The sequence below is a fragment of the Candoia aspera genome, chromosome 3 (assembly GCF_035149785.1).
Source record: "Candoia aspera isolate rCanAsp1 chromosome 3, rCanAsp1.hap2, whole genome shotgun sequence".
NCBI classification, from domain to species: Eukaryota; Metazoa; Chordata; class Lepidosauria; order Squamata; family Boidae; genus Candoia; species Candoia aspera.
In genome coordinates, this window is record NC_086155.1 from 142,261,808 (window position 1) to 142,274,659 (window position 12,852).

Consider the following 12,852-nt stretch of genomic DNA (forward strand, 5'->3'; position numbering starts at 1 on the left):
ATAAGTAAAGGCCTTCCACAACTTCCTGACTGTTTTACTTTATCTTCTACTGAATAGTTTTGCTTTACGAAACTATCTCTGTACAAAATCAAATCAATTTCTTAGCAAAAAAAAATCCAAAAAGGATTCACAAATGTTTCTTTAACCTGCTCGTTTAGCTTCAGGTGAGGTCACTTCAGTAAATCACCTTTGCAAAGTGTTCTCGGGAGAAGAGCCCAAGTGATTATATGTATATGTCCATCTTGCTTATGTGAAAATCAATATGCATATATGCTCACATGCAAAGGCTTTGAGAGACGGTTGTAGGGAAGGGACTTATTTGAACTACTTATGTTGAGCACTCCAGATACAATACACCTGAGCAGAATTTCTGAAGAGTCAGAGTTTTACCTGGTACCACCACCACCACCACCTTTGAAGGTTCTTTTCAGAAGTACAGTATACAAAGAGAATTTACGTTTTTACTTCTCCTGCCATGGCTGTGATAAATCTTGGAGTGCTAGCATTTTCTTAATCTGAATGCTATAGGTGTGTTCTTCTGTGAATGAGATCACATTCTCTGGAAATACATTTATAAGGCTTTGAAAATGTACATGTAAAGAACAAGAAAATGCACATACAAAAATTCATATCCATGTTTTCTGTTTTCCCTTTTACAGGTCAGTGTTGAAGTTTTGGTAGAATATCCCTTTTTTGTATTTGGACAAGGCTGGTCATCCTGCTGCCCTGAGAGAACAAGCCAGCTCTTTGATTTGCCGTGTTCCAAACTCTCTGTTGGTGATGTCTGCATATCACTTACGCTCAAGAATCTGAAGAATGGCTCAATTAAAAAGGGCCAGTCCATGGACTCAGCTAGCATCTTGTTGAAGCACTCTAAAAATGACAGTCTAGTTGGTGGTAGACATAGGTATGCAGAGCAGGAAAATGGGATTGATCAGGGAGGTGCAAAGATGACATCTGAAAATGGTGAACTGAAGTTTCCAAACAAAATAGGATTACCTGCAGCATCTCTACTCACCAAATCAGAATCCAGCAAGCCCACGGCAACTCGGAAGAGGAGGTGGTCAGCCCCTGAAACACGGAAACTAGAGAAGTCAGAAGAGGAGCCACCGTTGACTCTTCCCAAGCCTTCTTTTATTCCTCAGGAGGTTAAGATTTGCATTGAAGGGCGATCTAATGTAGGCAAGTGAAGTCTATTAGGGAAAGGAAATTAGAATATCCCTTGTCATTTTTATCCAGATTACTGTACTGTAGGCTAAATAACCGAGTATTTACATGTTATCATCTTATTTTAGGTTTATGTTTATAACGTTGTTATAGTTGCAGTTGGTATTATGCAGGAGACAGGTGCATACTTCCCCCACCTAGGTGTTCATTGGTGATTATTTTTATCAAGAGCTACAGTAAGGGCAGTATCTGCTTGACATGTGAACACACACCCTTTGTGGAAGCAAATGTTGACATGGCACCTGTTTTTCAACACTTCAAGCAGAATTAATCTGGCAAGAGAACTCTAGGAAAGACAAACACTATTGCCTGATTCAATCAGAGAGTGGAATTGAGAGTTCCATAGCAGTGTGATTTGGTGGTTCTCTCAACAGACTTCTGATGAAGTCTAGTCCAGAGGCAATAATTGAGAACTGAGCACTCTTTCGGGCTTTGCACAATAAAGTGATTTTCTTTTTAATTTTCTGATTTTTTTTTCTTGTATTTTCCATTCCCCCAGCCCAATCCTATACCATGCCCCAGAGTGAGGGGCCTAACTGCACTATTTTTATTAATATTGTTGTTGTTGTTATTGTTCTTCTCAGAGACTGCCACATAGAGATTTCATCTCCACTTGCTAGCACAGTGGCATAGCAAGAGCGTAGCAGCTGATTCTTGCTTTGCTAAAACTGGTAATTTGCTTAAAGTGTGACATTGTTGGTGTCAATATAGCATGTTACAAATTGTGGGTATCGTAACTTGTATACAGCATGTTGCTGCTAACATTTGCTTCCACAAAGTAACTATGTACTTTCCTTTGGGAAAGTAAACATAAAAATTGTTTGCAGTTAGGTTGCATTTTTTTTAACTCTAGTACTATTTTTTTTTAATTCTGTACTAGGACTAGTGCCACTTTTTTTCAAATTTCGGTGTGATACAAGGAAATGGATGAACATAGAGCGTCTTTGAGCACTTAAAATGATGATCAGACTTTCCTTGCTGAGAATCCTAACACTCGGCAAATCCTGTATTTTGTTTTATTCTCTTTTGGGGTGGGGGAAAGAGAATATTGACATCTTCAACACTGTTAACTACATACAAAGTAGAGGTTTTTCACAAGCAAGATGCTGAAAGTTTTCATGTGGTATCAAAGGGATGAATGTGAATTATGAACTCGTATGTGACAGTCATTGTCCACGAGGACTACTTAATAGGAGGCACTTTTAAAACTTTTATGCTTGTGAAAAAGTTAAAGGTATATGCAAGCTGACAGATAATAAAAGAATAAGAAAGAGTATAAGGGAATGAGAAGAAAAACAATATTGTCCAGTGTTTTTGAAAAAGATGGACTTTAAAGAATCTTGCAATTTGCACATCTTGAGTTTATCATTTGTGTGGTATTCCTGCAGTTTTTAATTTTTGAGGAAGGGAGAGGGGCTGAAAATGCTTAAACAAATGTAGCAGTTATTTACTAACCTGCCTAATTTCTAGGCCATTTTAATAGGGTTAGGTTTCCTTTCAATCTCTTTTAGTTTCTTTGTATCATATCTGTCACCCTGAACCAGAAAAGCTTCTGAGAATTTCTCTTCAGATTTGCTGAGTTTTCCATAAGAGTCATTTTGACACAGAAGCAATTTTTGTGTTTGTTTTAATTCAGTTCTAATTCTTTCTTATTTTTTTATTGTAAAATCACTGTTTCTTACTTTCAATTACTTTTCTTCTGATTAGAAGTATAATGTTACTGTCAAAATTTGGTACAACAGGATGATGGGTAAAAGTTTATCCAATTAAACTCTTTCAGTGGTTATATGACTGATCTCAGAAATCTGAAATAAATTCAAGAGTGGATTCAAAGATCCTAACTCCTGCTGATTTAATGGCTTCCATCTTAAAACCAGTTTCTGATGAATAGTCGCATTAAAACCCAGTTGATTACTCACAGATAAGTGATTGAACATATGCCAACCAAAAAAAATCACTTAAACTATTAGCCTGTTTTAAAGTCTAGATAATAAAATATTGCATTAATTTCTGAAGCTTTAAGATCAGGATCTCCTGAAAAGAGATGCTGTGAGCATTTTCACACATGATACTAAATTTGAGTATCCATTGAATTTGTAATGTAACTCTATATGGGCATGTTCTTTCTGTGTTATTAAATATGTTCACATGTAATACAAATATTATGTGGGAGCCTCAAAGATGTCTAGTGTCTTGTGTGAAAATGGTGCAAGAACATGTTGGCATCAGTGCTGTATTCCAGCTTACCAGATTAGGTGGGTGATCATCAGTTATCTTCTTTCCCTACTTGCAGTTTGGTTTGGATGAAATCCAAAGAAAGAACAAGTAAGGTAGAAGATGTGGTACACTGCCTATATAAGCAGGCTGCTTACCCTGATTTCTTTTCTGTGATCATTTCAATTGCCCTAAAGTGGCCATTGTCTGCAGAATGGAATGGATTAAGCCAAAATAGACAACTGGCATTTCCTGCTACTGAAGTGAATGATAAATTGAGACCTTAGCTGAGTTTAACCAATTTGTAGTTCAATTAGTTGCCCTACAGGAGATCATTTTTCTTTATCTTTGACCCTGATGTCTTGCTGCTTGCACATAACTCCATCAATATCAGATTTCTTTCTTAGCAAGAATCTAAATTTTAGAAATCAAAACAGAACTTTAAATGAACAATTTCTCCAAATGTTCATTTCCCTGCCCACTTGCCTAAATACTATACATATGTTTAAAAATTCCAATATAACCCTCTCTTTAATTGTGTTTCTTTGTTACTTGAACCTTCGTTCACACCAGAATGAATCCTTTTTTGTACCAATTTTTGGGACGCACCAAAAATGTGCTTAAGTTTTAAAATAGCTTGAAAATCTATCTTGAATTGTTATTATGACCTTTCAATTCACCAAATCACTGGGCAGGTTCCTTCTCACAATCATATTGCTTTTTTAGTGCTGTATTTTTTTTCCAACATTTCTGCTCAGAGAATTTGCTTATTCTTCCATAAACTCTGCTCAGGGCACTTTCAATTTATTGTTTATTGAAGTTTTATTTTGGCTTGTTTTTGTTTTGTTTTTGTTTTCACTTCAACTTCTGATAGCAAGAAGAACAGTAAAATATGGGGCAAAATTCCTATTTCATTCCCATAAGTACCACTATTTTCATGTGTCCTCAGAGAACAACACATATAAAGAAGCAGGGATTACAAAACTGACCACATCTATTAAACTAACACTAACAAAACAAACAAACCAATACTAATAAATGGTTCAAGCAATAGGAATGTATTTGTTCTCTACTTGCATTAGAGACTTAGAACTTGCAATTGTTAATTCTGTCCAAACATTGTTCCCGTTGCTGTGCTTTTGCTTCTTTTTAGTATGTGCAATATTTTATGTGCCAATTTAGATTCACCTAATGGTGACAACAGACCTTTCTCATGCCATCATTTTTGGAGTGTTAAATGTAGGGTCTTATGCCTTCCTTTGACTATAGTAGGGATGAAATCTCTCTGGATGTCAACAAGTTGCACACCCTAGACCAAGGGCTTCTTACAGCTCTTAGTATACCCTGTTGGTCTTCACATGTAAAGAAAAAAAAATCCAAGCAGATAAAAAATATTATTAGATATCTCTCTCCCTCAAAGGATGTTAATGGTGGAAAAGATGATATGACGTGAGACGCATTCTGTGAAGATGAATGCCTAGTAATGAATTACTGGGCACTCTTAGGTGGGTGCAGTCTTCTGGAGAAGTACCAGCATCATATTCTATTTTATGTCTGTCATGACTAATCTTCACTTTCATTGGAAATGTGGATAAATTCAGTCTTGTATAGGAAGATGGCACCCCTTTGTCTTTCTATGACTGATGAAAGCTTGCTTTTGGATTGTAGCTATCTTCTGTGAGTTCGTATAATTTTGCCCTTAGAGCATCTTACCTTGCTTTCTTGGTTGTGGTAATGAGCTTATAAATTGGGGCTAGTTATATGACATTTTTATGTCCTACATTTCCCAATTTCCAAAATTACTCAAGGCAAGTTCTAGTCCTATTGATGTTTGCAGTGGAATTTGTGTTGGGTTCTTTTGTCCTCTTCATCAATGGGATTGAGAGTTGAGTCTTGTGCTCCCAAGTGCCTTAGTTTCTCTTTTTGAAAGGCACCTAATTTCACATGAAATATTTTAATGCCATGCATGTTCCTGCAACTTGTAAACTCTGGTTCACAGTGTCACTCCCTTTTCAATTCCTTCTAATCGCTGAAATAGTGACAGTTGTAGAGGACATTTTAAGATTAATTTCATTGTAAGAAGTCTGTACAGTATCCACATGGCAATATTAACTGACACCAGGTTTTTTCCCCCTTGTTTTATTTTTGTATCAGACCTTCTTTAGTTTACAATGAAACTATACAATCACCAATAAAATTAGTCAGGGCAAAGAAAAAAATACCAGAACCTCTTTATAGGAATTTCTAAATAAATGTATCTATATCTATATCTATATATCTCTATATAAAATGACTGTTCCTTAATAGTGTTTAACTTAGGCATCATTTCAGTTTGTCTGGGCCACATGGTGGGGTTTCAGAGTGTGATGTCACTTACCTCATATTCTTCATGTAAATCTGGATTGTAAAAAAAAAAGTCTTTTTTCTCCCCCTACCCCCATTTCCTTTCCTTTCCTGGAAAAAATCGCATGCCTAATTCCTGGCTTTCCCCCTCCCCCCCTTCTGGTATTTTTCTATTGTTTGGGAGCCAGGAAGTGACATCACAGCTTGATTACCCTAAATCAAGGAACATTTAGAAACCTTTCAAACCTCTTACTCAGGGATGGGGCTGGTATATGGTGTGGTACACTGATGTGACCAGAAGGAGCACTTTTACTGCTCTGGAGTAGGGATGTTCAATTCCAAGGAGACGTTTGGATTTCCTGCATGGTTATGAACTAACTTTAAGATTAATCTGGTGTGCAGTATAAAGCAACAGACCCAGTCGGAGCTGTAGCTTTTGATGATAGAGAAGACATCTTATACACAGTGGCTTGTTTTACTTCGATATGTTGCCAAGCTGGGGGGGAGGGAAATCCTACAACGGTGATAATTTTTAATTAAAAGATAAGAAAACTGTTTTAAAGATATTTTGTGGTGCTTCTAATTTTTGACATGGGTTCTTAAACATTATTTTAAATAAATGCCATATATATCCAGGCCACAGTGTTGTAAATTCTTGCTTTCTTCAGGATTCAGTCTAAGAAAGTAGGCATGAGTCTCCCAAATGTTTAAAGTGAATGTATGCTTACCCCTCTGAAATCATAGATCTAACTATACTTAAAAATACTCATTTTAGCAGGTCAGAACTATGCATTGAGCAGTCCTTTCAATGAATGCCCAGTTCACTGAAGGCCCACTTGTGTGTCAAAATTCACTTGCTGTTTCTTAATACAACTGCTATTATGGATGATGCCATAGACTTAAATTTGATATTAGATGACTGTGGATAGACTTTCTGCTCATTCAGTCTCAAATTATACAGTGAAAATGGCTATAGATGAGATTAGTGGTAGACTTAGCCACACCTATTCACTAGTAGTTGAGAAGGGAAAGAAAGCAGGTGATATGTGGCCCAGTGGCAATGGTAGCAAATAGTAAAGCAAGGTCTAAAAGCAAGTTCCACAGTACCATCTGTTTGTATTAACAGCATGGCTTTGTGGCATCAGTGCTTAGAATTTCAGAAGTGGCGTTCCACATACAGAAGGGAACTTCTCTGTATGGAAAGAGTGGTGACAGATGACAATAGGCCCTACTTTATTATAGCCCCATGTGAACACTTCTGTTAATAATCATACAAGTGAACTAGTAGCTATTTTCTTTCTGCTCACTCCCTTTATTTAATTAACTGCAATTAAGCATTTGTCTCATCTCCTGTGAAATCAACACTGTTAGCAGCAATATGATTCCTCCGCCTCAGATTATTATGGATAGATGTTGCCCAGCCCAGGGAAAGACACAGTAATAATATAAAAACAAAGGGACATAGTTCTGTATCTGATCTTAAGCAGAATGTGGTTAATGTTTTGCTTTTTTATATTTATTACCCTGATGATTCCTGAAAAAGAAATGAATAGTCCTCCAAATTGTGATTGTTGCTTTTGAGAGCACAGAAATATTCTGTTGATTTCCTTTGTAGATTCCAATGCAGTATTGTGTTTTTCTGTTGATGGGGAAATTCCAAACAAGTTGCACACTTCTACTCCAGAGTCCAGTTTCTTTTACATAGATGACCTCGCTTCAGATGTGTTACCTTACTGATAGGATCTTTACTTGTAGCACTATAACTTGTGGGAATATTTTTTTATGTGAACCTAATTTGAAGAGATGGTTAAACATTTTTGAAGCACTCACATTGAGAGGAGTACAGGTAATGTTTTTTAAAAAATTGCACAAAAGAAACGAATGTTGGAATGATTCATTCAGTATTTGAAAAGCGATGGATATGTTGAAAATCGTGTGTTGTTTGTAAAAATTAAATAAAATACAAAAGTTGAGAAAGGGTGAAAGTTACATTTTTTTTTGTATATAGAAAACTCTCACTAGATGATCCGATTGGTTCTGGCAGGAAAGAATGCCTAATTAACAGGTTTCAAAGTCAGTTATACTTAGGTTTGTATTTTCATTATATAAATCACATTATTGGGGCAGGGGAGAATGATTCACCTTTAACAGCATTTTAGTGCTGTTTGTCCCTCCTTAATTTAGATTGGAACTTGATTGGGATGTCATTATACCTTCTAAGGATGATTTTTTTTTTTTGGCACTTCCTGTACTTAAAAAAACAAAACAGCCCAAAGAATTTCAGAGTGGACAAAAAGTGTTTGTTACAAGAGATTCTCGAAGTGAATAAAGAAGTGAGGGAGATCATATTGCCTCCTGTAATTCCCCTCTTCCCCAAACTCACATACACTTGCACACCTCTCTTTTTATGCCTGGAACTGTTAAAGACAATGTTAGTTATTCTAGCAGTTGTACAGAGAGTTTGTATTATTTTTCATTTGGTTCTGGAAATGTTTATTACTGGCACACCAAAAATGAAGGGAATCTAGGAAAACTAGTACTTCTGAGGAAGAGGTCCAAAATATATTTACGATAGGAAGCCTTTAAAATGAAGGGATGCGGGAAGGCTGATAGTTTTCTGAATCCTTCTCTCCTTCTCCCATGTAGTCTCTAGTAATAATTTGAGTCTAATTCTGGTATTTAATATAGAAGGGGTGTAATTTCTGTATTAATATGACCCTTTCAGGTGCAGTGGGATGGTCTCTCACACAATCAAATGAAGTACATTTGGTTAATGATTAGTGTTTCTATAATAGGGATTACAAAAATTAGTTTATTCTCACTGTTATTGAAAAGGACTTGAGTCTTCCATGAAAATTGATCAGAGGCTTTATTAAGGTTGCTTTTTTTTTTTTTTTTTCATTTGCTTTCACTTGATTAAAGCTCTGGTTCCCTTTTCTTCAGCCAGCCAATAGGCAGCACTGGATGTATCTTCTGCAATAGATTTAACTTGCTGGTGCTGGAACTGCTTATAATAAATATGGAAGTCAGCTTCATTGAGGCCAGCGATGTGATGTTATAAAGGTCCAGACTTGCAACTTACAAAGGTCCTGCTTTGACAACAATTTTGTATGCAACAGCAGTTTATGAACTGTTGACAGCTCTAAACATCAGATTATATAAAATCATTAAGGTATTCTGTTGAGTTCTAAATCTGTATTCAGAACTAGCAGGGGCAGACAGAGATGTACCAGCCAAAAAAATGGGGCACCAGGAGAGTTCTCAGAAAATTACAAGCATGTGTGCTTCTCCTGCAATTTATCTCTTTGTAACTGAAGTTATAATTTAATTTTAAAATGGCTGCCAATAAATCTTTTCCAACCAAGAGACAAAGAATGAGTACAGTAAATGCAACTATTTACTGCCCCCCAAAATGATGCAAATGTAACATACATTGTTTGAGGCTCTGTGGTTGGTAGTAGAAGATAAATTTTGAAATGATTAAATATTTTTAATTTTTATCTTTTTAATGATTGTTTGATTAAATTTAAATTGCAAATTGTTTTGCATTTATTTAACCCCAGAGAATAGGCCTCAAGTACTTGAAATGCCTCAAAATGTTGGGTGCCTGGACAACATGTATTTACTTCGCTGATTGATCATTTTCCCCATGTTTTTACTGTACCTCAGGATTCTTGCCTCTCAAAATTATGATTGTGTTTTTAAAATAAGGCATGACTTCAGAAAGTATCTCTTGCATTTAAATAGTTAAGTTAAATAGACAGCTTTCATATGCCTACTTTCAGTTTTGGTAGCATTTCATCAGTGGTTTGAGCACCCAGCAAATTCTTGATGAACATTTCCCAAATCAATAAATAGTTCATGCTGTGCATTTTTCTTTTAGTCAAATGACTACATTTTCAATGTCCTGCCAGATGTTGGCCTAGGGAAAGGGGTACCATAGCTTTAAGCTGAGGTCATATTGGGCTGACATGGCCAGTACAAAGGAGAAATAGGGAGGGAATGTTTTGCACCTTAAAGAATGAGAAGAGAAATTGCATACCGACATAGGTAAGAGCTTTTATTGTGACAAGAACTTTTTCCATATGCGTGCATACTCTCTGTAATTCCAGTGTAAAATATTGTACTTGCACTAGCTTTTTTTAAAACAAATATTAAAAAATGGAAGAATTCATATTCTATTTTCTAATCGTGGTGTGTCTATTTGTAGGATACACTCGAGTCTGTTTATTGAATTTTATGGTCCCTTTCTTTGATGGTGCTTGCAGGTTTTCTAGGTAGAAATTATTTCATTATGATAATAAAACAATGTTTGATTCAAAATTTGAACAAAATTGTTTTAAAGAAATTGTCTGTATACCAGTACAAGTTTATTGTTTCAGTATACTCGTACTAATAAAATAACAGTGCCAATTGCAAATTAGTGTTCTTTGTAATGTTTAAGTTAAATAAGGGGTTGGTGGTGGTTCTTCTTTGAAAGAGCAATTTGTCCATATGAATGTTTCCCTTGAGGTTTTACTTTACAAGTTTTGTTCACAGATTGCAGAATTCCATAACAAAAACACATATAGGTTCATGCATACCTTATCCAATGCAGAACTTTTTGAAATAGTACACAAGCATTCATTTGCGCTGTCAAGTTTGACCCCTGCTACCAGCTGATCCAGGTAATTTAACAATGCAGTTTATGGTAGTATGTTCCAAATGTACTTATCATTCAGTTTTGTTTTAGCTTTGCATTTATCCCTTTTTACAAATCACGTTAAAAACTTGCAGCAAGCTCTGACATACATTTTTTTCCAGTTGCTTGACTCTAGTACTGCCAAACTGTATAGTGAGGATTTGTTTTGCTTAACATGAAGAAAACTTTGGAAGTGGGGAAAAAATGAACAGTGCTTTAGAACATTTATCACAAAAGTGGCAATTCCAGAACTCAGAGTTCCAAAGCTTAAGATAAAGTGGTTGCAATTATGTCCTTTTGTACAGTGCAGGTACTTGGTACAGGTAGTCCTCACTAACAACCCTAATTGGGACCAGCAACTCTGTCACTAAGCGAAGTGGTCATTAAGCAAAACACAACTATGCCAACTTACAACGGCAGTTCCAGCAGTCGCAGTTATGGTTGTGAAGTGAATCACCCATGGCTGTTGAGATATCACATGACTGCAACTTGCGACCTCCTGCTGGCTTCCCCATTGACTTTGCTTTTGGAAGCTGGCTGGGAAGGTCACAAATGGTGGTTACTTGACTGGGATGCTGTGACTCGTAAATGTGCAACAGTTGCCAAGTGCAACTGCAATCACAGGACCACAGGGACACTGCAATCACAGGACCACAGGGACACTGCAACAGTTTTAAGTGCAAGGACTATTTGTAAGTCCCTTTTCCAGCACTGTCATAACTTCAAATAGTTGCTAAATGAATGATTGTTAAGCGAGGACTACCTGTACTCACAAAATGAGGCCTGGTGGCATTTATTTTCCCAGAGGCCAGATGATCTGAGAAAAAAAAATGTCCCACTTAAACTACCAACACAGCTCCTCTATCTGTGTGAAAGTTGGCTGATGCTATTAAGAACTGGCCTATGAAAAATACTCTTAAATGCAAGACAGTTCTTAGGCTTCCATAGCGAATCCCCTTCTGTCATTTATTGAACAGCTAAGAGTCGCTAATTATGAAAGATCCCAAGCTTACAAATTACGCAATACAACAATTACAAACAACCCTATTAAATAGACTAGAAAGTTCTGTTTCCAAAGCCTTGTTCAAGGTCAGCAATGTCATTAATCCCTGTTATTTCCATTGCAGAGCGCAGGAGCAGGCTTGATTCAAAATCATGATCAGGCAAACCTGTGGCAAATACAGATTTCCAGGGCTCATTTTCATGTGGTACGATTGTAAAGCAACAGACATTTGCTTAGGTAACCTAGACTTGAGTCACTTAGTAATTCTCCAGCATTTTGTATTTCGCCTGGAAACAAGTAGCCAATAAAATAATTTTAATTTTAGCATAATATGGTCTGTTTAGACTTCCCTGTTTTATATCATGGAGTTGCCTTGTATCCAAAGTTTCGAATTCTCGTATGCTAGTGAGGGGTGTGGTTCCTGTCACTGTATGATTCCTTGTTGTATTTTTAAAATCTATCGGGATATTTCAGATGCACCTGCACCTGCACCTGCATTATTTCTGGACATGCAAACCACTTCCTCTGCTTGCATAGATATCCTTGTTTTTGTTGTTGCTGCTGCTACAGTTAGGTCTGCCTGCCTGCCCACAGTGGAGTAAGTGGGAACATTTAATGGGAAAATGGGTTTTAAAATGCCATTGAATGTGCCTTAATTTCTCCATATACAGATGATGGAATCAACACAGACAAGTGTAACAATGTTCTGCAATGCAGAATGTAATTTCTCTATAGAAAAAAGGATTTTTAAAATATTTGTACGTGGTATATAAATCAGCCCAAGAAAAGAAGAGTTATTTGTAGTATGGCCTTATGTTATCATTCCTCTAAAAGAAATCAGTGGTTTGTTTTGTTTGTTTCACTGTAAACTTAAGTCAGCCACCAGATTTGGGCTACAAAAAATGAGACAACCACTGGATGACAGAAAAGAGATTTAAAAAACTCCAAGTCTAGTGTCACAAACGTGTATGTTACACTTTGATTAACAATTACTCAAAGTTTACATGGACACTGAAAATAAAAAAAATGGTATACTAAGATTCTGTCAGGTAGTTTAAAAAATAAGGAACTTTACTTGCAGTAAAACTACATTGGAGGTGTGCAGCTTTGAGTGTTAGAGTAGTGAATCTCCTCTGCATATCATCCATCAGGTTCCACATAAAAAGTTTGCCTCCTAAAATTGTGAAAAACTAGTCCCAGAATTGGTTGTGCATGTTACAGCAGTGATATGGAAAATGAGATCTAGATCTTACACAACCAGAAGTCCTCTCTCCTATTCATTCAATCAGCCTGTCTTTTTTCAGGCTTTTTTGTGACCCAAAAAAGATGGTGATTTTTAAAAAACTGACTTGTTAATTTGATTCTTAAAGCAGCCACATCTTTT

The 12,852-nt window shown here is 36.4% G+C and overlaps 1 protein-coding gene across 2 annotated transcripts in view; it reads left to right on the plus strand.

Annotated features, from left to right (window-relative positions):
• Positions 1 to 10,204, plus strand: part of ATXN1 (ataxin 1) — a 265,056-nt gene extending 254,852 nt beyond the window's left edge. For both annotated transcript variants that reach the window (XM_063298928.1, XM_063298929.1), the window contains exon 8: positions 660 to 10,204. In XM_063298928.1, coding sequence (XP_063154998.1) covers positions 660 to 1,190 — 531 coding nt within the window. In that variant the 3' untranslated portion in view covers positions 1,191 to 10,204. The remainder of the gene's footprint in view (positions 1 to 659) is intronic.
• The last annotated feature ends 2,648 nt before the right edge of the window (positions 10,205 to 12,852 follow it).